At 50.9% G+C, this 25,222-nt stretch overlaps 1 protein-coding gene across 6 annotated transcripts in view; it reads left to right on the top strand.

Moving 5' to 3' along the window:
- The window catches only part of ST3GAL3 (ST3 beta-galactoside alpha-2,3-sialyltransferase 3), a 389,817-nt gene that overhangs the window by 29,657 nt on the left and 334,938 nt on the right, over window positions 1-25,222 (top strand). For all 6 annotated transcript variants that reach the window (XR_003942436.1, XM_030205792.1, XM_030205795.1 and 3 more), the window contains exon 2: window positions 14,772-14,916. Coding sequence is in view for 5 of the 6 variants with exons in the window: in XM_030205792.1 (XP_030061652.1) it covers window positions 14,802-14,916 (115 nt within the window). In the remaining variant the exon portion in view is untranslated. The remainder of the gene's footprint in view (window positions 1-14,771; window positions 14,917-25,222) is intronic.

Raw genomic sequence — 25,222 nt, 5'->3', positions numbered from 1 at the left:
ATACCTTCTGCACTTGTCTGAGTCTGGTCTCAAGACCAACTCTGTAAGGGTTCACCTTAGTGCAATCAGTGCATACCATTACCGTGTGGAAGGTAAGCCGATCTCAGGACAGCCTTTAGTTGTTCGCTTCATGAGAGGTTTGCTTTTGTCAAAGCCCCCTGTCAAGCCTCCTACAGTGTCATGGGATCTCAATGTCGTTCTCACCCAGCTGATGAAACCTCCTTTTGAGCCACTGAACTCCTGCCATCTGAAGTACTTGACCTGGAAGGTCATTTTCTTGGTGGCAGTTACTTCAGCTCGTAGAGTCAGTGAGCTGCAGGCCCTGGTAGCCCAGGCCCCTTACACCAAATTTCATCATAACAGAGTAGTCCTCCGCACTCACCCTAAGTTCTTGCCAAAGGTTGTGTCGGAGTTCCATCTGAACCAGTCAATTGTCTTGCCAACATTCTTTCCCCGTCCTCATTCCTGCCCTGCTGAACGTCAGCTGCACACATTGGACTGCAAGAGAGCATTGGTCTTCTATCTGGAGCGGACACAGCCCAACAGACAGTCCGCCCAATTGTTTGTTTCTTTTGATCCCAACAGGAGGGGAGTGGCTGTGGGGAAACGCACCATATCCAATTGGCTAGCAGATTGCATTTCCTTCACTTACGCCCAGGCTGGGCTGGCTCTTGAGGGTCATGTCACGGCTCATAATGTTAGAGCCATGGCAGCGTCGGTAGCCCACTTGAAGTCAGCCACTATTGAAGAGATCTGCAAAGCTGCGACGTGGTCATCTGTCCACACATTCACATCTCATTACTGCCTGCAGCAGGATACCCGACGCGACAGTCGGTTCGGGCAGTCAGTGCTTCAGAATCTGTTCGGGGTTTAGAATCCAACTCCACCCCCCTAGGCCCATGTTTATTCTGTTCCAGGCTACACTCTCAGTTAGTTGGATAAATTGTTAGGTCAATCTCAGTTATGTCCTCGCTGTTGCGAGGCCCAATTGACCATGTTTGTTGTTTTGAGTGAGCCTGGGGGCTAGGGATACCCCATCAGTGAGAACAAGCAGCCTGCTTGTCCTCGGAGAAAGCGAATGCTACATACCTGTAGAAGGTATTGTCCGAGGACAGCAGGCTGATTGTTCACACAAACCCGCCTGCCTCCCCTTTGGAGTTGTGTCTTCCCTTGTTTTGTCTTGCTACATATGGGACTGACGAACACGAGCCGGTTCGGGCGGGAAGACGGCCGCGCATGCGCGGTGCGCATGGGCACGCAAGGACTAGCAAAGGCCTTTGCTAGAGAAGTTCCGATTGGAGGGGCTGCCGTGGACGTCACCCATCAGTGAGAACAATCAGCCTGCTGTCCTCGGAGAATACCTTCTACAGGTATGTAGCATTCGCTGTATTGCTCCATGGTGCAACCTCACCTTGAGTATTGTGTTCAGTGGCAGAATTAGGTTCAAAGAAGAGTGACCAAACTGATAAATGGGATGGAACTCCTCTCATTAGAAAAGGCTAAAGAAGTTAGGGCTCTTCTGCCTGGAAAAGAGACGGCTGAGGGGAGATATGATTGAGGTGTGTAAAATCCTGAGTGGTGTAGAACAAGTAGAAGTGAATCTTTTTTTTTTTTTTTTTACTTTGTCAAAAATTACAAAGACTAGGGGACACTCAATGAAATTGCACGGAAATACTTTTAAAACAAACGGGGGGAAATATTTTTTTTCACTCAAAGAATAGTTAAGCTATGAAACTTGTTGCTGGAGCATTTGGTAACAGCAGTTACCGTATCTGGGTTTAAACAAGCTTTGGACAAATTCCTGGTGTCACGTCTGTGGCCATGCCCCCTCTCAGACTCACCTTATTTCCTGTGGTCAGCTTCTGAGCTGGCTTCTGTCTGTTCTTTGTGAGTTAGTTCTGTCTCTGTGTGCTGGCTGCATTAGATTATCTGTGTGCTGTCACCTGTTTCAGATTTCAGCCCAGTCCGGTCCGGATCTTCCAGACTGCCAGGCCTGCTTGTTTTGTTTGAACCTGCACAGCACCCTTAGTTGCCTGGTGATTGTTGCAGCTGAGTCTCAGCTGCTGCTGGGCTTATTAGCCATTTTGAAACCTTTCTGCTTTGCCTTTGCATTGCGTCTAAGGCCCTGGTATGTTGGTGCTTATTGCACTTTAGCCTGAGTTTGTTTTCTTGCTCTTGTTCTTGCCTGAAGTCTTGCCTGTTCTAGTTAGTCTAGATTTAGTTTAGGGTAGTGCTTGTTTACTGTATTGCTTGTTTCCCAGTCTTGTGTCTTGTTTGTATGTCTTTGTCTAGTTCTGGGTTTATCTGTGTTTGTTCCCTGCTTCAGTGGCTGCTTTCAGTTCAGTCTCCTGTCTAGCTGTGTTTGTTCCCTGTTTCAGTGGCTGCTAGAAGCTTTCAGTCCTGTCCTTTAGCCTATCCTTTCCCTGCCTTGCTGTCCCTGTGCTGCCTAGCTGTTATCCAGTCCTGCCTTGTCCAGTAAGTCCTGCCGGCCGCCTGAAGCCTGGAGCTCAACTCTTGGTGAAAAGTGGCCAGGTGCAGGTGAAGCCTAACTGTTTGTCAGAGATCTGCCCTGTCTCTAGCGTGGGGTGGTTTTGCCTGCCACTGCCGCTTCTCGGCAGTGGTCCAAGGGCTCACAAACCCAGTTTCCAGCTTTGTAAACGTGACACCTGGAGGAAAAGTCAATAGTCTGCTTTTGAGATAGACATAGTAACATAGTAGATGATGGCAGAAAAATACCTGTACGGTCCATCCAGTCTGCCCAACAAGACAACTCATATGTGCTACTTTTTGTGTATACCCTACTTTGATTTGTACCGCTGTTCAGGGCACAGACCATATAAGTCTGCCCAGCAATATCCCCGCCTTCCAACTACCAGCCCCGCCTCCCGCTCTGGCACAGACCATATAAGTCTGCCCAGCACTATCCCCACCTCCCAACCACCAGCCCCGCCTCCCACCACCGGCTCTAGCACAGACTGTATAAGTCTGCTCAGCACTATCCCTGCCTCCCACCACCGGCTCTGGCACAGACTGTATAAGTCTGCCCAGCACTATCCCTGCCTCCCATCCACCAGTCCCGCCTCCCACCACCGGCTCTGGCACAGACTGTATAAGTCTGCCCAGCACTATCCCCACCTCCCGATCTCAACTAAGCTCCTGAGGATCCATTCCTTCTGCACCGGATTCCTTTATGCTTATCCCACGTATGTTTGAATTCCATTACCGTTTTCATTTCCTCCACCTCCCGTGGGAGGGCATTCCAAGCATCCACTACTCTCTCCGTGAAAAAATACTTCCTGACATTTTTCTTGAGTCTGCCCCACTTCAATCTCATTTCATGTCCTCTCGTTCTACCACCTTTCCATCTCCGGAAAAGGTTCGTTTGTGGATTAATACCTTTCAAATATTTGAACGTCTGTATCATATCACCCCTGTTTCTCTTTTCCTCCAGAGTATACATGTTTAGTTCAGCAAGTCTCTCCTCATACGTCTTGTAACGCAAATCCCATACCATTCTCGTAGCTTTTCTTTGCATCGCTTCAATTCTTTTTACATCCTTAGCAAGATACGGCCTCCAAAACTGAACACAATACTCCAGGTGGGACCTCACCAACGACTTATACAGGGGCATCAACACCCCCTTTCTTCGGCTGGTCACACCTCTCTCTATACAGCCTAACAACCTTCTAGCTACGGCCACCGCCTTGTCACACTGTTTCGTCACCTTCAAATCCTCCCTATCAGACTCTCCCTGCCTAACACATACGTCTCCCGTGTATTTCTGTTCCCTAAGTGCATCACTTTGCATTTCTTCGCATTGAATTTTAATTGCCAAACCTTAGACCATTCTTCTAGCTTCCTCAGATCCTTTTTCATGTTTTCCACTCCCGGGTGTCTGCACAGAGAAGCCTCTCCTTGCCCTTGGATTGGTAGCATGAAATGTTGCTTTACTTTGAGTTTCTGCTAGGTACTTGTGACCTGGTTTGGCTACTACTGTTAGTAGGATACTGGGGTAGATGGACCATTGGTCTGACTCAGTATGGTTATTCTTATGTTCCCTGGTGGAGGCAGTCTTGTAGTGGGCTTTATGAAGCTGGGATACGAGAGTGCACTGTGGTGATGTCTTCAAAAATGTTTTTTTATAGTGGACCCCAACTGCACAGGCTGAGTATTTGTGAGAGCTCGCCTATACAGTCAGGTTGTTTTGAGTCAATCTAGAGCTCCATCTAGAGCTATTGTGGTGACATATGGGCTTGTTCTTGATTCTGGCCTTTTTGCAGTGGTCTTGAACCTTCAGGAAATTAAGGCTAGTCCATGCTCAAGTGGTGGCTGTCTTGTTTTAGAGGTAGGATTTATGGGCTGTCTGACAGTACAGCGGATGCGGGTTGCTTTTCACAAATGGGTTGAACAACTTCTGTCCCTATTCCCAGGGGTCTTATCCCCTTGGGATCTCAATTTAGTCTTGTGGGCACTTTCCAAACCGCCCTTTGAATGTTTGAAGTATATTTTTGCTGAAGGATTTGTCTTTAAAGATAGTCTCTTTAGTAGCCATCTGTTCCAAAAGGAGAGCATCTGAATTGCAAGCATTTTTCTCTCAGGGATCCTAGTCTTTCTTTTTTGGCTGTCTCCATTAGGGTGGTGTCGTCCTTTCTTCTGAAAGTGGCATCTCTCCTTTCTTAAATCAAGTGGTCTTACTTCTGGCATTCTCAGAGAGATAGTTGGTGTTCTCCTGAACCGTTCATAAGCTGGATGTTCACATAGCCCTCTTGCAGTACTTAGAAGTCAGAAATTCCTTTTGTAAGTCAATTAGACGTTTCATATTTAAAACCACTACTATTTTTGTGCAGACCATGAGTCTTTGATTGCCCGTTGGGGTAAAAGAGGTGATAGGAGCAGCTTGATGGGGAGTGGTGGGTCTGGGCACCTGCACTTGGTTATAAGCACCGCTACAATGGGAAAAGATCAAGGGTCCTTCAGGCCCAGCACCCTGTCTTCGACAGCGGCCAATCCAGGCTTCAAGAACCCGGCAACCCCCCCCCCCCCCCCCAAATAAAAAATTTTTTCCCTATTTTTTTAAAAATAATGTTCAATGGACTTTTTCTTCAGGAATCTATCCAAACCCTCCCTTAAACTCCGTAAGGCCAGCTGCTGTCACTATGTTCTGCTGCAATGAGTTCCAGAGTCCAACTACACGCTGAGTAAAGAAACACTTTCTCCTATTTGTTTTAAATCTACCATATTCTAGCTTCATCTTGTGTCCCCTGGTTCTATTATTGTTTGAAAGTGTAAACAAACGCTTCACATCTGTCCGCTGTACTCCGTTCATTATCTTGTAGACTTCTATCATATAACCCCTCAGCCGCCTTTTCTCCAAGCTGAAGAGCCCTAACCTTCTTAGCTTTTCCTCATAGGGAGATTGAGGAGTGATTGGCCTGGGCACCTGCACTTGGTTGTTCTTGATAAAGAGATGTAACTGTGATACAGATATACTGCAAGTTTCTACATTTCAGCTGTTAAGCTGGTGTTTTATAGTTTATTGTGACTTACTAGACCGCTCTAGCTGCCAGAGCAGAGTGGTGTACAGGATAAAACATATATTCTCCGAGGACAAGCAGGCTGATTGTTCTCACTGATGGGTGACGTCCACGGCAGCCTCTCCAATCGGAAACTTCACTAGCAAAGGCCTTTGCTAGTCTTCGCGCGCCCATGCACACCGCGCATGCGCGGCCGTCTTCCCGCCCGAACCGGCTCGTGTTCGTCAGTCTTCTTTTGTCCGCGCTCGGTACGGTCGTGTTTTCGCCGTGTCGCGCCCCGGAAAGTCGACCTCACGCGTCGTTCTTACTTCGTGTTAAAAAAAAAAAAAAAAAAAAAACTCTGTGTGGAAGGAGACTCTCCGGTCTTTTTCCTCCCCATATTTCCAGTTTTTCGCCCCGGTAAGTTTTCTTTCGTCGTCGGGGTAGGCCGCTTTTAGGCCTCGGGTCGAAGTTTTCTTCCCCTTGTTTTTGTGGTGCCTTTTCCGCCATTTCGACTTTTGATCTCGCCGGCGTGATTTTTCCGTCCATGACATCGAAGTCTCCCAGCGGCTTCAAGAAGTGCACCCAGTGCGCCCGGGTCATCTCGCTCACTGATAGGCACGCGTCGTGTCTTCAGTGCTTAGGGGCTGGGCACCGCCCGCAGGTCTGTAGTCTGTGTTCCCTTTTACAAAAGCGGACTCAGGTAGTGAGATTGGCCCAGTGGAACGTTTTGTTCTCGGGCTCTTCGTCGGCATCGGCAGCGGGAGGATCCAGTGCATCGACGTCGTCAGCGCCCGGACCTTCATCTTCGCCCCTGACTGCATCGAGTGTATCGAGGCATCGACCCTCTGCATCGGGGCGACATCGGAGGGCTGCGTCGGCGTCGGTGACATCGAGACCTCCTCTTTTGCTGATGTCGTCGGACGGTGGTGCTTCGTCTGGAGCGCAGGTGAGGGCTGTCCATTCCCCTGCTGGTGGCGGTGAGCCTTCGGATGGGTCTCCTCCTGCCCTGAGGGCTCCCGCGGTACAGCCCCCCCGAGACCGACCCCCTTCGGCCTCGGCCCCGAGGAAGCGACGGCTGGATTCGACGTCCTCGTCGGTGCCGGGAAGCTCCGGTGACATGCTTCGCTCCAAGAAATCGAAGAAGCATCGTCACCGGTCTCCTTCCCGTGTCGGCACCGAGAGCTCTGGGTCGCCAAGGGAGTCGGCACCCAGTAGGCATCGGCACCGAGAGGACCGCTCACCCTCTGTTCAGGAGGTGTCGATGCGCTCCACTCTGGACAGCCCGGAACAGCCTCCACGCCCGGAACAGGTTTTGACATCGACTCCTGCATCGACATCGATGTCTTTCTCCACAGCCGCTCTGCACGAGAGCCTCCGGGCCGTTCTCCCAGAGATCCTGGGGGAGCTGTTGCGCCCTACCCCTCCGGTACCGAGGGTGCTTGCGCCACCGGTACCGTCGAGCGAGGCGCCGGCTGGTCCCATGCCCGAGGTGAGGCCTTCCGCATCGGTACCGCGTGCGGCAACGACTGCGGTCACCTCCCAGGAAGGCTCCCCGACTACGTCGGCGGAGGGAGCTTCGCCGATGCGGGCGAGAGAGTCTACCTCTCGACGCTCCCATCGTGGACGTGGCTCCACGGAGTCGAGTCGGGCACGGTTGCAGACACAGGTCCGTGAACTTGTGTCTAACACCGAGGGTGAGGCCTCGTAGGAAGACGAAGGGGACATCAGATATTTCTCTGACGAGGAGTCTGAGGGTCTTCCTTCCGATCCCACTCCCTCTCCTGAAAGACAGCTTTCTCCTCCCGAGAGTCTGTCTTTCGCTTCCTTTGTCCGGGAGATGTCTACGGCCATCCCCTTCCCGGTGGTTGTGGAGGACGAGCCCAGGGCTGAAATGTTTGAGCTCCTGGACTATCCTTCTCCACCTAAGGAAGCGTCCACAGTACCCATGCATCATGTCCTAAAAAAGACATTGCTGGCGAACTGGACCAAGCCTCTAACTAACCCCCACATTCCCAAGAAGATCGAGTCCCAGTACCGGATCCATGGGGACCCAGAGCTGATGCGCACTCAGTTGCCTCACGATTCTGGAGTTGTGGATTTGGCCCTAAAGAAGGCCAAGAGTTCTAGGGAGCATGCTTCGGCGCCCCCGGGCAAGGACTCTAGAACCTTGGACTCCTTTGGGAGGAAGGCCTACCATTCTTCTATGCTCGTGGCCAAAATTCAGTCTTACCAGCTCTACACGAGCATACACATGCGGAACAACGTGCGGCAGTTGGCGGGCTTGGTGGATGCGCTCCCCCCTGAGCAAGCCAAGCCATTTCAGGAGGTGGTCAGGCAGCTGAAGGCGTGCAGAAAATTCCTGGCCAGAGGGGTGTATGACACCTTTGATGTTGCGTCCAGGGCCGCTGCTCAAGGTGTGGTGATGCGCAGACTCTCATGGCTGCGTGCCTCCGACCTGGAGAATAGAATCCAGCAGCGGATTGCGGACTCGCCTTGCCGTGCGGATAACATTTTTGGAGAAAAAGTCGAGCAGGTGGTAGAGCAGCTCCACCAGCGGGACACCGCATTCGACAATTTCTGCCGCCGGCAGCCTTCAGCCTCTACCTCTACAGGTAGAAGATTTTTCGGGGGAAGGAAGACTGTTCCCTACTCTTCTGGTAAGCGTAGGTACAATCCTCCTTCTTGACAGCCTGCGGCCCAGGCTAAGCCCCAGCGCGTGCGCTCTCGTCAGCAGCGTGCGCCTCAGCAAGGCCCCTCGGCTCCCCAGCAAAAGCAAGGGACGAGCTTTTGACTGGCTCCAGCAGAGCATAGCCGACATCCAAGTGTCAGTGCCGGGCGACCTGCCAGTCGGAGGGAGGTTGAAAGCTTTTCACCAAAGGTGGCCTCTCATAACCTCCGATCAGTGGGTTCTGCAAATAGTCCGGCAAGGATACACCCTCAATTTGGCCTCAAAACCTCCAAATTGTCCACCGGGAGCTCAGTCTTACAGCTTCCAGCACAAGCAGGTACTTGCAGAGGAACTCTCCGCCCTTCTCAGCGCCAATGCGGTCGAGCCCGTGCCATCCGGGCAAGAAGGACTGGGATTCTATTCCAGGTACTTCCTTGTGGAAAAGAAAACAGGGGGGATGCGTCCCATCCTAGACCTAAGGGCCCTGAACAAACATCTGGTCAAAGAAAAGTTCAGGATGCTTTCCCTGGGCACCCTTCTTCCCATGATTCAGGAAAACGATTGGCTATGCTCTCTGGACTTGAAGGACGCCTACACTCACATCCCGATACTGCCAGCTCACAGACAGTATCTGCGATTTCAGCTGGGCACACGTCACTTCCAGTACTGTGTGCTACCCTTTGGGCTCGCCTCTGCGCCCAGAGTGTTCACAAAGTGCTTGGCTGTAGTGGCAGCGGCACTTCGCAGGCTGGGGGTGCACGTGTTCCCATATCTCGACGATTGGCTGGTGAAGAACACATCCGAGGCAGGAGCCCTGCAGTCCATGCAGATGACTATTCGCCTCCTGGAGCTACTGGGGTTTGTGATAAATTATCCAAAGTCCCATCTTCTCCCAGTGCAGAAACTCGAATTCATAGGAGCTCTGCTGGATTCTCGGACGGCTCGCGCCTATCTCCCAGAGGCGAGAGCCAACAACTTGTTGTCCCTCGTCTCGCGGGTGCGAGCGTCACAGCAGATCACAGCTCGGCAGATGTTGAGATTGCTGGGCCACATGGCCTCCACAGTCCATGTGACTCCCATGGCCCGCCTTCACATGAGATCTGCTCAGTGGACCCTAGCTTCCCAGTGGTTTCAGGCTGCTGGGGATCTAGAAGACGTGATCCACCTGTCCACGAGTTTTCTCAAATCCCTGTATTGGTGGACGATTTGGTCCAATCTGACTCTGGGACGTCCTTTCCAAATTCCTCAGCCACAAAAAGTGCTGACCACGGATGCGTCTCTCCTGGGATGGGGAGCTCATGTCGATGGGCTTCACACCCAAGGAAGCTGGTCCCTCCAGGAACGCGATCTGCAGACCAATCTTCTGGAGTTACGAGCGATCTGGAACGCTCTGAAGGCTTTCAGAGATCGGCTGTCCCACCAAATTATCCAAATTCAGACAGACAACCAGGTTGCCATGTATTACGTCAACAAGCAGGGGGGCACCGGATCTCGCCCCCTGTGTCAGGAAGCCGTCAGCATGTGGCTCTGGGCTCGCCGTCACGGCATAGTGCTCCAAGCCACATATCTGGCAGGCGTAAACAACAGTCTGGCCGACAGGTTGAGCAGGATTATGCAACCTCACGAGTGGTCGCTCAATTCCCATGTAGTGCGGCAGATCTTCCAGGTGTGGGGCACCCCCTTGGTAGATCTCTTCGCATCTCGAGCCAACCACAAAGTCCCTCAGTTCTGTTCCAGGCTTCAGGCCCACGGCAGACTGGCATCGGATGCCTTCCTCCTGGACTGGGGGGAGGGTCTGCTGTATGCTTATCCTCCCATACCTCTGGTGGGGAAGACTTTGTTGAAACTCAAGCAAGACCGAGGCACCATGATTCTGATTGCTCCTTTTTGGCCGCGTCAGATCTGGTTTCCTCTTCTTCTGGAGTTGTCCTCCGAAGAACCGTGGAGATTGGAGTGTTTTCCGACCCTCATCACACAGGACGAAGGGGCACTTCTGCATCCCAGCCTCCGGTCCCTGGCTCTCACGGCCTGGATGTTGAGAGCGTAGACTTTGCCTCTTTGGGTCTGTCGGAGGGTGTCTCCCGCATCTTGCTTGCTTCCAGGAAAGATTCCACTAAGAGGAGTTACTTCTTTCTGTGGAGGAGGTTTGCCGTCTGGTGTGACAGCAAGGCCCTAGATCCTCGCTCTTGTCCTACACAGACCCTGCTTGAATACCTTCTGCACTTGTCTGAGTCTGGTCTCAAGACCAACTCTGTAAGGGTTCACCTTAGTGCAATCAGTGCATACCATTACCGTGTGGAAGGTAAGCCGATCTCAGGACAGCCTTTAGTTGTTCGCTTCATGAGAGGTTTGCTTTTGTCAAAGCCCCCTGTCAAGCCTCCTACAGTGTCATGGGATCTCAACGTCGTTCTCACCCAGCTGATGAAACCTCCTTTTGAGCCACTGAACTCCTGCCATCTGAAGTTCTTGACCTGGAAGGTCATTTTCTTGGTGGCAGTTACTTCAGCTTGTAGAGTCAGTGAGCTTCAGGCCCTGGTAGCCCAGGCCCCTTACACCAAATTTCATCATAACAGAGTAGTCCTCCGCACTCACCCTAAGTTCTTGCCAAAGGTTGTGTCGGAGTTCCATCTGAACCAGTCAATTGTCTTACCAACATTCTTTCCCCGTCCTCATTCCTGCCCTGCTGAACGTCAGCTGCACACATTGGACTGCAAGAGAGCATTGGCCTTCTATCTGGAGCGGACACAGCCCAACAGACAGTCCGCCCAATTGTTTGTTTCTTTTGATCCCAACAGAAGGGGAGTGGCTGTGGAGAAATGCACCATATCCAATTGGCTAGCAGATTGCATTTCCTTCACTTACGCCCAGGCTGGGCTGGCTCTTGAGGGTCATGTCACGGCTCATAATGTTAGAGCCATGGCTGCGTCGGTAGCCCACTTGAAGTCAGCCACTATTGAAGAGATTTGCAAAGCTGCGACGCGGTCATCTGTCCACACATTCACATCTCATTACTGCCTGCAGCAGGATACCCGACGCGACAGTCGGTTCGGGCAGTCAGTGCTTCACAACCTGTTCGGGCTTTAGGATCCAACTCCACCCCCCGAGGGCCCTGTTTGTTCTGTTTTAGGCTGCACTCTCAGTTAGTTGGTAAATTTTTTAGGTCAATCTCAGTATTGTCCTCGCCGTTGCGAGGCCCAATTGACCATGGTTGTTGTTTTGAGTGAGCCTGGGGGCTAGGGATACCCCATCAGTGAGAACAAGCAGCCTGCTTGTCCTCGGAGAAAGCGAATGCTACATACCTGTAGAAGGTATTCTCCAAGGACAGCAGGCTGATTGTTCTCACATACCCGCCCGCCTCCCCTTTGGAGTTGTGTCTTCCCTTGTTTTGTCTTGCTACATATGGGACTGACGAACACGAGCCGGTTCGGGCGGGAAGACGGCCGCGCATGCGCGGTGCGCATGGGCGCGCGAGGACTAGCACAGGCCTTTGCTAGTGAAGTTTCCGATTGGAGGGGCTGCCGTGGACGTCACCCATCAGTGAGAACAATCAGCCTGCTGTCCTCGGAGAATACCTTCTACAGGTATGTAGCATTAGCTTTTAATAGAAAAAGGATCTCCATTAAAAGGCATTGAATCATTCGGAGAACACAGAAAGGCATAGAGGGAGAACCAAGACTCAGGAGACATTGAAACACTCAAGCTGGGATCCCATGCTACACCATCTCCCCAAAAGATCGTTGGAAGAGCCAGGGCTTTAGATTCGATTTGAAACTCTTCAAAGATAGGTCTCTACAGAGGAAAAGGGGGAGGTTATTCCAAACATAGAGTCGAGGAAAAAGAAGGCACTGTATCTGGTTGCTCCTAGATGTGTTAGTTTAGGACTTGTAAAATGAAACGATGGTCATTTAAGGACCTCAATACCCTAACAGTAGAATAAGGGATAGTCAGGCATGAAAGATAGTCGTGGACATCACCCTGAAAGCCTTAAAAGTCAGTAGTACTATCTTATAGGTGATCCAGTATTCAGTGGGTAGCCAATGATGTTGTTCAGTAAGGGTGTGGCATGATCATAGCGACGACCATGACAGAGCAACCTGATAGTTGTGTTCCGGAGAGATAATAGTTATTTTCAATGTAATGTGTGGTAAACATGCATAAATATTACAATAATCCAGACGGGATGTGAAAAAGAACAGAGTCAGTGCATGGAAAGCATTATGGTTGAAAAAGTGACGGATGGCCCTTAACTGACCAAAGGTGAAGAAACAAAGTTTTGATAAGTGGGAGGTATACGGCAAAAATGTTGGAAGAGTCCAGGATTATCCCCAGATACTGAAATTGTGTCACCGGATAGATTGTCTTGCCAGAGAGAGTAGCGGGTGGAGGGAGGAGATATAGAACCAGAGAACCAACAGGCGACTGTTTTGTCGGGGTTAAGCACAAGTTGGTATTTGGATAACCAGCTTGCAACAACCTCTAGATAGGCCTGTAGTGGGGCAATTGAGAGAGAAGGATATCAACTGCATAGAAGTAGGCTGAAATCCGAAAAGATTGGATAAGCACTGCAAGAGGACTTATGAACAGATTGAAAAGGGGGGGGGGGGGGGGGGGAGGAAGAGACAGAACAGACTCCTGAGGAGCATCATAGTGAAGCTCCATAATCTGTAAATTGGAAGTGGGAGTAACGACCTGAAGAGAACGATGTGAAAGAAAAGTAAACCAAGCGAGAACTACACCACAGATCCCTATTGCAGATAGCTGAGAACTCGGTAGAGAGTGATTTACGAGATCAAGGGATGCTGAAAGATTGAGGGAAATGGCCAGAATGATCTTATGTTGGTGAAAGTGAGAGTGAATTTTGCTTAATAGTGCTGTCAGGACTGTTCTGTACTAAAGTTGCTTCTGAAGCCAGGGGATGGAGAGCCAAAACTTAGGGTGGTGGACTTTGGTCCTGGGGAACTGAGGAACTGAGTTCTATTCCCGGCACAGGCAGCTCCTTGTGACTCTGGGCAAGTCACTTAACCCTCCATTGCCTGCCGCATTGAGCCTGCCATGAGTGGGAAAAGCGCGGGGTACAAATGTAACAACAAAAAAAAACTTTATCAGAGAAATCAGTGAGCTGTTGAAAGACAATTTTTTCAAGAACCTTTGACATATAGGAAAGATTTGAGACAGAATGATAATGGCCAGGTACTGAAGGATCTAGTTTAGATTTCTTTAGAATGGGGCGAACTGTGGCTACTTTCCAAGGAGTAGGGAAGTGGCTGTTGGAGAGACTAAGGTTAATGAGTGATAAGAGCGTTGGAAGCAGATCCAATGTAGGTGTTATGTCTCTGCCTCAGTGGCATGCTCTCATTCATCTCGCCCCCTGGTGGTCAGACCTGGTGGTCGCAATGGACTGTCTGTTGATGGTTTTCCCGGTTCCAGAAGTCATGCCGGTCTGGTCCGGATTTTCTAGCCTGCCAGTTGGTCTCGAGACTTTTTGGAACTCAGCTGTTTCCGTACCTGGTGAACTCCCTGGCTGTTGGCCTTTATTAACCTCTTGGGAGTTTCCCTAGTTTGCCTTGCAACAGAGGTCTTCAGAGGTGTTTCCTCTGCGAGTGTTTGTTGCTGCGCTTCCTTTGCTACCCTCAGTATTTTGCTTTTGGAACTTTGCCTAGACTTGGACTTAGACTTTGCTTGCCGCCTGCCTTTGGAACTTTTGCCTGGATCTGACCTTGCTTTTACTCGCTGCCTGCCTTTGAACTTTTGTCTGGACCTGACTACTGCTTTTGCTTGCCGCCTGCATAGAGACTTCTGCCTGGACCTGACTTTGCTTTTGTTTGCCGCTTGCCTTTTGAACTTTTGCCTTAACCTAACTTCTGCTTCGTCTGGCTGCCTGCCTAGAGACCTTGCCAAAACCAGGTACGTCAGCCCTGCCTGTGCTGGTGTGGGGTGAGTGTTCCTCCTGCCGCTGCCGTCTCTCGGCAGTGGCCCAAGGGCTCACTATCTGGTGTGTTGTGTGAAGCGTGACAGTAGGGACTTTTATCCAAGCAGGGGGAATGGAGTTTCTTGAGCAATAGGTAGACTTCATAGTGGACATGACAGCTTCCATGGAGGAGCGGGATTGTGTGTGAAAAGAAGACCAAACAGATTGAGATGGGGGAGGAGGGCTAACCAGGAGTGAAGCTGTAGGAGAAGGGAACTTGAGAGAGAGAATAGGAAAGCTTGAAGAAGGTTGTCAATTTTGTTAACAAAAAATAAAGAAAGAGTTTCTGCAGAGGGAAGAGATCTAGCTGATTGGTCTTTTGGTGCGGAAGACAACTGCCGATAAATGGAATTCAAATCTCTAGAAGGGTTTTGTGATTTCAAAAGCTTATTTTTTTTTTTTTAATTTGTACCCCACACTTTTTCCCACTCATGGCAGACTCAATGCGGCAGGCAATGGAGGGTTAAGTGACCTGCCCAAAGTCACAAGGAGCTGCCTGGGCCGGGAATCAAACTCAGTTCCTCAGTTCCCCAGGACCAAAGTCCACCACCCTAACCACTAGGCCACTCCTCCACTCTGCTCTTGCTATACTCTTGCTGATATCTGTTTTCTCTCACAGGTCATTTAGCGAAGCAGACATGCTGTGAAGATGGGAATCTTGATTTTCATGCGAAATCTGCTGCTAGTTCTCTGTCTCTTTCTGGTGCTGGGCTTTCTCTATTATTCAGCGTGGAAGCTGCATCTGCTTCGCTGGGAAGATACAAGTAAGTTCGCTTTCCTGTGCTTCTTCTATCTCCTCCCATCACTATTCTTATAGAAAATGTGACTTTTAGAGAGGGAAAGCAGTATTCTTTCTGTGATGCCCCAAGTTGTGAGCCTGCAGATGCTGGATTTGAGGGTATCTGGCTCAAATGAAGTTTGAATGCCGTGAGATCCATCTTTGGATCTTTATTTAGGGCTGTAGTTCAGGCTTTGGTTAGTAGTTATCTTGATTATATATTGGCTTGACTGGTAAAATTTTATTAGGAAATTGCAGGGCCCACAGAATATGGTAGCGAGATATTTAATAAGTCATGGTTGATAGGACAGTGCTTACCTTTATTAAGGGAAATCATGGATGAAAGGATAGTGCTTACCTTTATTAAGAAATTTACAGTTCTTATCAATTAGACAGTCTTGTGTTTTTAAATTATTAGTATTGATTTTTAAAGTGTTGAAAAACAAGACACCTAAATGTTGTATGAGTGATTATACCTGATCTCCCGGTCGTACTGGTGGCCGCGGATGGCGCAGGATATGCTGCAGTATGTGACCACCTGTCCGGTATGCGCCCGAACTAAGAGTTCCCATCAGAGGCAGTGGGGCTTGATGCAGCCCATACCGGTACCACAGCAGCCCTGGGAGGACCTGTCCATCTACTTTATTACTGATCTGCCGGCCTCCCAGGGCAACACCGTCATCTGGGTGGTGATAGACCGGTTTTCCAAGATGGCCCACTTTGTTCCAATGAAGACCTTGCCCACTGCAGCCAGCCTTGCCGCCAGCTTCATCACCCACATCTTCAGGCTCCATGGATTACCCCAAAGGATCATCAGTGATCGTGGCTCTCAGTTCACCTCCCGCTTTTGGAGAGCGCTTTGTTCAGCCTTTGGGGTAACCACTCTCTTTTCCTCAGCGTACCATTCGCAGACTAACGGGATGGTGGAACGGGTCAACCAAACCGTAAAGGCGTTCCTCCGGGCCTACTCGAATCAGCGCCAAGATGACTGGTCCACCCTGCTACCCTGGGCGGAGTTCGCTTACAACAACAGTCTGCATTCAGCCTCCCGGACTACACCCTTCAGCACCATCTATGGGCATCATCCTCGTCTACCTCCACCAATTTCCCCTGCTGAGGTTCCACCTCAAGTTCAGTCCACGGTCCGAACACTTCAGGAAGCATGGAAGAAGGTTCAGGAGCAACTGCGCCGGGCAGCGGTCAAGGCCAAGGAGACGTACGACCGCAAGAGGCAAGCGGCTCCCACATTCCAGCCAGGAGAGAAGGTTTGGCTAAGCACCCAGTACCTGAAGCTGCGGCTCCCATCACTCAAGTTTGCCCCCCGTTTCATTGGGCCGTTTGCGGTGCGCTCCAGGATAGGCGCGGTGACTTATCGGCTGCACCTGCCCAGTCAACTCAGAGTGCACAATGCCTTCCACATGTCTCTCTTGAAACCTTTCCGCAGGTCCAAGTGGCATCCGGAACCCAAGAAGGTGGTCGTGCCAGTGAGTGATCCAGACCCCGAGTACGAGGTGGACCGGATTCTGGACTCGAAGCTACGTGGAGGGAGGTTGTTCTACCTGTTGTCCTGGAAACACTTCGGACCCGAAGACAACTCCTGGGAGCCAGCAACCAACGTCCATGCTCCAGACCTGGTCCGTGAGTATCATTCCCTCCATCCTAATCGACCCGGACCGGGGAGACGGGGGAGGCGACAGGGGGGGATACTGTTATGTTCCTCAGCTGATTCCAGGCCTGCGCGTCTGATTCGCCGGCGAGGTGCGGTCCGGCAGAGCTAGCCGGCTTTTTTGATGTTTCTCCAGGATGGGTCTGTTTCAGTTTCCCAAGTCTGGCAGCCGCCATCCGGCTTGGAGCACAGGCAGCGGCCATCTTGGCTAGCTCAGGAGGGGGCGGCCATCTTGTATAAACGAGATCAGGAAGGAACTCCATATTTGGTCTTGGGAGGATCTCCTATGGGGGCAGCCATGTTGGCTTCACCTGAGTTTGGTTTGCCCACATTGCTTCACTATTTAAAGCACTGCCTCCAGGCCTTCATTGCTTCGGCCTCATTTGTTCTGGGGAGTTGCTGTCGGAGTACTGTTCACCGACTTCCTTTTGTTCCTGTTTTCCTGTGTACCAGACCTTGGCTAGTTTTCTCGGATTTCGCTTGTTTGCTGCCTGCCTTGACCCTGATCTGAATTGACTATTCTTTGCCTGTTGGAGTACTGGTTCTGGACTGTGTCTGTTTCCTGCTATCCTGGTCAGCGGCTGTGCAACCCCGCCGGTTCCTGAAGTCCTGGTGGCTGCCTGCAGCTGGGGGCTCAACTCCCGGTGAACTTTGTTCGCTTTCCAGGTGAAGCTAGGGGTTGTCTGGCTGCCTGACCGAGTGGGGTGTCACTCCATTTCTGCCGTGCTCAGTCGGGGCACAGGGGCTCACTACTACCGGGTCATAACAGTAGGCCGAAGCCATGAGCTCGCCAGACGGTTCCGAGCTTCCTAAGCTGGCTCAGGCGGTACAGGAGCAGCAGGCGCAAATAGCCCGATTGTCCAGTATGCTGCAGAACATCTGCAATCAACTTCCAGGGGCCTAGCAGCAGGCCACTGCGGGTCCTCCAGGACCTAGAGCGGAGGCTTCCACCGCACGTCTGCGTCTCCCGGAGCCACCGCGCTTTGATGGAACCCCAGCAGCCTGCAGAGGGTTCCTTAACCAATGTCAGATCTTGTTTGAGTTACAGCCGGATGTTTTTTCTTCCGACCGAATTAAAGTGACTTTCATTATTTCTCTGTTGTTTGGTGCCGCACTGGCTTGGGCATCTCCGCTGTGGGAACAGCGGAGCCCGATACTGACCAACCTGGAGGAGTTCTTGCAGCATTTCAGGATGGTGTTCAACGTACCTGGCCGACCGTCTTCTGCCTCGGGAGCACTGCTGCGGATTCAGCAGGGCTCCGGGTCGGTCGGGGCGTACGCCATCCGGTTCCGCACGCTGGCCGCGGAGCTCCGGTGGAACCAGGAGGCATTAACGGCCATCTTCTGGCAAGGACTGGACGGGCGAATCAAGGATGAGCTGTCCGGCCGAGAGATTCCGGCCACTTTGGACGGCCTTATTGCTCTCTGCACAAGGATTGACATCCGGTACCAGGAGCGAGCCCAGGAGAGGGGCATGTCGTGGCCGCGGCAGAGATCCAGAGGTCCGTCTCCTCATCCAGAGGCACGTGGTTTCCACAAGGAAGGTTCGGAAGGAACCCATGATAATGGGCCGACATTGCCTGTCCAAGGAAGAAAGAAATCATCGACTCCGAAACCGTCTGTGCTTGTATTGTGGGGAAGCCGGCCATTTCTCAGGCAGTTGCCCAAACAAGCCTAAGGGGTCAGGAAATGCTCCGGCCCAAGCCCCATGAAGGGAGTGGCTCTGGGCCGGTTGGCCTCCCTTCCGGACAATTTGCTCTCAGTTCCTGTTCTGCTCCAAGACGGGGAACGTCGGGTTCAGACTAGAGCCTTGTTGGACTCCGGGGCCGGAGGGAACTTCATTGACGCAGAGTTCCTGTCCCAGCTGGGAAGTCCCACGCTACCCTGTCAGCCGGTGCTCCGGGTCACCTCCATCCAGGGGGACAGTCTTCCCCGGACTATTTCTCAGGTTACCACAGCCATCCATCTTCAGGTGGGGGCACTGCATCAGGAGAATATCCAGTTTCTGGTGCTCGCCCGAGCCATCCATCCAGTGATTCTGGGACTCCCCTGGCTCCGGTTGCACGCTCCGGTAATCGACTGGACTACTGGTGAGATTGGGCAGTGGGGTTCTCGATGTTTTGAGCACTGCCTCCTGCGAGTCAAGACCTCTATGCCACTCTGCTCTGTGTCACTGCAAACCCCGCAGAAGGGGTTATCTGGGTTACCCCATGACTATCAGGACTTCCAGGATGTGTTCAGCACCCGGGCAGCGGATACTTTACCCCCACACCGGTCGTTTGACTGTGCTATAGATCTTCTGCCAGGTGCAGAGCCACCTCGGGGGCGTCTTTATACATTATCTCAGGAGGAGTCCCGTGTTATGAGAGAATACATTCGGGAGAATCTCATCAAGGGGTTTATCCGGCTCTCCACTTCTCCTGCAGGGGCCGGGTTCTTCTTTGTGTCCAAGAAGGACGGGTCTCTTCGCCCCTGCAAAGATTATCGGGGCCTGAACAAGATCACCATTAAGAACCGGTATCCGCTTCCACTCATTCCGGAGTTGTTTGACCGCCTTCAAGGAGCTCGGATTTTCACCAAACTGGATTTGCGCGGGGCTTACAATCTAGTGCGGATCCGTGAAGGGGATGAGTGGAAGACGGCTTTTAACACTCACGAGGGGCATTTCGAATACCGAGTTATGCCATTTGGACTCTGCAATGCCCCTGCGGTGTTCCAGAACTTTGTGAATTACATTTTTCAAGATCTACTGTACACTTCTGTCATAGTGTATCTGGATGACATCCTGATTTTCTCTGCCTCACTGCCCCAGCATGTGTCCGATGTCCGCATTGTGCTCCAGCGGCTCCGGGAGCACCGCTTATATGCCAAATTGGAGAAATGCTCGGTTCACCAGCAGAGTCTTCCGTTCCTGGGGTATATTGTGTCCTCCACCGGATTGCAAATGGATCCTGGGAAATTGACTGCAATCTGCAACTGGCCTGCGGGCCTTGCAGAGGTTCCTGGGGTTCGCCAACTATTACCGGCAGTTCATCAAGGACTACTCCCTCATCACGGCTCCCTTAACGGCCCTCACTAGGAAGGGCGCCGATGTCAAGAACTGGACGCCAGAGGCGGTTGCTGCATTTACCACCTTGAAAAAAGTGTTTCTTTCTGCACCAGTCCTCCGCAGTCCGGATCCTACCCAGCCCTTCCTGGTGGAAGTGGACGCCTCAGCCTTGGGAGTAGGGGCCGTGCTCTCCCAGACATCTGCTGCCGGGAAGAAGCATCCCTGCTTCTTCTTCTCCCGTAAGTTCACCCCCGCGGAACGAAACTATACAGTGGCAGATCGGGAGCTTCTGGCGCTCAAGTTGGCTTTCGAGGAATGGCGTTACCTGCTGGAGGGAGCAGCGCATCCGGTGACGTTGATCACCGACCACAAGAACCTCTTATACCTCCAAAATGCTACCAGACTGAATCCTCGTCAGGCCCGGTGGTCTCTGTTTTTTGCACGCTTCGACTTCCGCCTGATTTTCAGACCAGGGGAGAAGAACGTCCAGGCGGATGCCTTGTCCCGCAGTTTCGAGGCTCCCGGGGACCAGGAAGAGCCATATCCCATGTTGAACCCGGCCTGCATTCCTTCCATATCCGGGGCGAGTGCCGCATGCCAGAAGGCAGTACCAGTGGGTCTCCGGAGGAAGGTGCTGTGCTGGGGGCATGCTTCTGAATTCGCCGGACACTTCGGGTTCCACAAGACCCTCCATCTGATCTCCCGGTCGTACTGGTGGCCGCGGATGGCGCAGGATGTGCTGCAGTATGTGACCACCTGTCCGGTATGCGCCCGAACTAAGAGTTTGATGCAGCCCATACCGGTACCACAGCAGCCCTGGGAGGACCTGTCCATCTACTTTATCACTGATCTGCCGGCCTCCCAGGGCAACACCGTCGTCTGGGTGGTGATAGACCGGTTTTCTAAGATGGCCCACTTTGTTCCAATGAAGACCTTGCCCACTGCAGCCAACCTTGCCGCCAGCTTCATCACCCACATCTTCAGGCTCCATGGATTACCCCAAAGGATCATCAGTGATCGTGGCTCTCAGTTCACCTCCCGCTTTTGGAGAGCGCTTTGTTCAGCCTTTGGGGTAACCACTCTCTTTTCCTCAGCGTACCATTCGCAGACTAACGGGATGGTGGAACGGGTCAACCAAACCGTAAAGGCGTTCCTCCGGGCCTACTCGAATCAGCGCCAAGATGACTGGTCCACCCTGCTACCCTGGGCTGAGTTCGCTTACAACAACAGTCTGCATTCAGCCTCCCGGACTACACCCTTCAGCACCATCTATGGGCATCATCCTCGTCTACCTCCACCAATTTCCCCCGCTGAGGTTCCACCTCAAGTTCAGTCCACGGTCCGAACACTTCAGGAAGCATGGAAGAAGGTTCAGGAGCAGCTGCGCCGGGCAGCGGTCAAGGCCAAGGAGACGTACGACCGCAAGAGGCAAGCGGCTCCCACATTCCAGCCAGGAGAGAAGGTTTGGCTAAGCACCCGGTACCTGAAGCTGCGGCTCCCATCACTCAAGTTTGCCCCCCGTTTCATTGGGCCGTTTGCGGTGCGCTCCAGGATAGGCGCGGTGACTTATCGGCTGCACCTGCCCAGTCAACTCAGAGTGCACAATGCCTTCCACTTGTCTCTCTTGAAACCTTTCCGCAGGTCCAAGTGGCATCCGGAACCCAAGAAGGTGGTCGTGCCAGAGAGTGATCCAGACCTCGAGTACGATGTGGACCGGATTCTGGACTCGAAGCTACGTGGAGGGAGGTTGTTCTACCTGTTGTCCTGGAAACACTTCGGACCCGAAGACAACTCCTGGGAGCCAGCAACCAACGTCCATGCTCCAGACCTGGTCCGTGAGTATCATTCCCTCCATCCTAATCGACCCGGACCGGGGAGACGGGGGAGGCGTCAGGGGGGGATACTGTTACGTTCCTCAGCTGATTCCAGGCCTGCGCGTCTGATTCGCCGGCGAGGTGCGGTCCGGCAGAGCTAGCCGGCTTTTTTGATGTTTCTCCAGGATGGGTCTGTTTCAGTTTCCCAAGTCTGGCAGCCGTCATCCGGCTTGGAGCACAGGCAGCGGCCATCTTGGCTAGCTCAGGAGGGGGTGGCCATCTTATATAAACGAGATCAGGAAGGAACTCCATATTTGGTCTTGGGAGGATCTCCTATGGGGGCAGCCATGTTGGCTTCACCTGAGTTTGGTTTGCCCAGATTGCTTCACTATTTAAAGCACTGCCTCCAGGCCTTCATTGCTTCGGCCTTATTTGTTCTGGGGAGTTGCTGTCAGAGTGCTGTTCACCGACTTCCTTTTGTTCCTGTTTTCCTGTGTACCAGACCTTGGCTAGTTTTCTCGGATTTCGCTTGTTTGCTGCCTGCCTTGACCCTGGACTAAATTGACTATTCTTTGCCTGTTGGAGTACTGGTTCTGGACTGTGTCTGTTTCCTGCTATCCTGGTCAGCGGCTGTGCAACCCCGCCGGTTCCTGAAGTCCTGGTGGCCGCCTGCAGCTGGGGGCTCAACTCCCGGTGAATGGTGGTCGCTTCCCAGGTGAAGCTAGGGGTTGTCTGGCTGCCTGACCGAGTGCGGTGTCACTCCATCTCTGCCGTGCTCAGTCGGGGCACAGGGGCTCACTACTACTGGGCCATAACATTCGTGGCTTGAATGCGTGCCCCCTAGTCGTAGTATTTTTAGAAAGAGTAAGCAAGAAATTCACATCTACCTGTTCCACTCCACTCATTATTTTATAGACCTCTGCCATATCTCCCCTCAGCTATCTTTTCTCCAAGCTGAAGAGCCCTAGCTGCTTTAGCCTTCTTTATAGGGAAGTTGTCCCATCCCCTTTACCATTTTCGTCGCCCTTCTCTGCACCTTTTCTAATTCCACTATATCTTTTTTGAGATTTGGTGACCAGAATTGAACACAGTATTCGAGGTGTGGTCGCACCATGGAGCGATACAAAGGCATTATAACATCCTCATTTTTGTTTTCCATTCCTTTCCAAATAATACCTAACATTCTATTTGCTTTCTTAGCCACTGCTGCGCACTGAGCAGAGGGTTTCAACATATCATCAATGATGTCACCTAGATCCCTTTCCTGGTCGGTGACTCCTAAAGTGGAACCTTGTATCACATAGCTGTAGTATGGGTTCCTCTTTCCCATATGCATCTCTTTGCATTTGCTCACATTAAACGTCATCTGCCATTTCTTGCAAGGTCCTCTTGTAATTTTTCACAATCCTCCCGCGATTAAACAACTTTGAATAAATTTGTGTCATCAGCAAGTTTAATTACCTCACTAGTTACTCCCATCTCTAGATAAATATGTTAAAAAGCAACAGTCCAAGCACAGATCCCTTTTCTCTATAGTTTTAAAACTTTAACTTTCTGCCACAGCCTACAACATTAGCAGATAGCCTTCTAGAAGACTCAGCAGGGCCTAATTTAGTCCCCAGTCTCCCCCAGCCCCAGCACAACTCTTCATTTATAGTCAGTTATTCTAATTAGGATAATAAGAGAGGAGTCCTCTTACAGAGTTGTAATTACATTTCATTACTTTCTAAGAAGTAAGAAGAAAACACTAAATAAATCACAATATACAATATAAGCTAAAGACTTCTTTATATTAGTCTAATATCCTTAGCAAGTTTTAAATTATTTGAACAATTAAAAAATACTAAAATGAAGACAGCAGTCCAGCAGCAAGAGGGTGTTATTTAGCCTTTTGCATTGAGTGTCACATGTATGATTATCTCCCAGTTGGTGAGAGGTTATATGTGTGCCTATTGAAAAGAGCTGCTAGCTCTCAGAGAAATTGAGGCTAGAGTAGCAGATTTGAATAAGCTGAGGGAGATAGTGAGGTACATAGAGGGACATTATAGAGAAGTCCCACCTCCAGTCTGGCGGACCTGTGCTGCCTTAGAGGAGGGAGGTCTCCTTTAAGGAGAACATCACCCTGGTGAAGTAGGAAGTACTCCTGTAGTCAAGACCTGCCCAACAGGGGATGCAATATCCTCTCACACTGAAGATATGTCTCCAAGAGCTTCTGCCCAGGCGAGAAGGGTTAGGACAGCTGTTGTAGTTGGTGATTTGATCATTAGGATGTAGGTGGCTGGTGGATGTGAGGATCACCTGGTCACTTGCCTGCCTGGTGCAAAGGTGGCGGACCTCACACGTCATCTAGACAGGATCTTAGATAATGCTGGGGAGGAGGCAGCTATCTCAGTACATGTCGGTACGAAGGACATAAGAAAATGTGGGAGGGAGGTTCTGGAATTCAAATTTAGGCTCTTGGGTATAAAGCTGAAGTCTGGATCCTCCAGGGTATCATTTTCAGAAATGCTATTTTTTCTACACGAAGGACCCAAAAAGCAGGCAGAGTTCCAAAGTTTCAATGTGTGGTTGAGACGATGAGCAGGGATGAGGGATTTAGATTTGTTAGGAACTGGGCAACATTCTGGGAAAGGCGGATACTGTTACGAAAGGACAGACTCCACCTTAACTGGGATGGAACTAGTCTTAGCGAGGTTTAAAAAAGGTTTGGATAGTTTTCTAAAAGAAAAGTCCATAAGCCATTATTAAAATGACTTGGGGAAAATCGCTCTGCTCTACACTGATGCTATGGTAAACTCTAGAACAGTCCGTTGACTGCTAGCCTAAGAAACTGTAATAGAGACTTTAAATGCTAAACAAACAAAGAAAACCCTAAATTCCTTAAACTGCCTTTGCTAAATAAGTAGAGTAACTTAAAAATAAAGACACTGAGATAATCTATTTAACTCTAAATCTACCTTTCCCAAGTTTAAAAGCATTTTCCCAGCAAATAACTTACCAGTGAAGATTTGTCCTGCTCTGGAAGTCCTCACGTACATAAAAACATATTAAACTGTAAATCAACTTAAAAGACCAGTGTTCAAAAACTAGTCTAACTGCTCATAACAACTGTATGCTGCGCTAGATGTAAAATTGAGAATGGAGGCTGTCTGTGAACACTCGGACAATGTGGATTTAGAGATGGATGCACAACAACATCAGGTTCTGGCATTGGAGAAGAAGGCTCAGTGTGCAGTGCGGGACATGGATCAGCTTGGGCTTCGCGTGTAACAGTTGCAATGTAAAATCAGTGATGTGGAGGGCCACACTAAGCACAAGAATTTACGACTGGTTGGGCTTCCTGAATCTCTGAAGGATGAGAACGTTGTGGGATTTCTGGAGACTTGTCTCACAATCCCTGACCTTGGGGTTGTTGGAGGATCCTTTTAAAATTGAGTGATTCTGCAGGATGGGTTTTAAGAGTGGTGATACTGCATGTCCTCAAGTAGTTGTGTTCCACGTTTTATGTCTGGTACGTAAGCAGGTCATTTTGCAGGCTCTGTGTCAAGGGAAGAACCTGGAATATAACAATCGGAAAGTAATTTGTTTCCAGGATATACTGCCAAAGTGTGTTCCCAACGAAAAGCTTTTGCTCCCCTATGCACTGAATTACATCTACAGCCTATTCCGAATGCATTGCTTTATCCTGCACGACTTTGACATTCATCAGTGGAGGCAACAAAAACCTTTTTTCTTCAAAATCTCCCACCCAGTTTTGGACTCA

This window comes from Microcaecilia unicolor, chromosome 6 (genome assembly GCF_901765095.1).
Source record: "Microcaecilia unicolor chromosome 6, aMicUni1.1, whole genome shotgun sequence".
NCBI classification, from domain to species: domain Eukaryota; kingdom Metazoa; phylum Chordata; class Amphibia; order Gymnophiona; family Siphonopidae; genus Microcaecilia; species Microcaecilia unicolor.
Note: the sequence above shows the minus strand (reverse complement) of the source record. Positions and strands in the feature narration are given on the sequence as shown.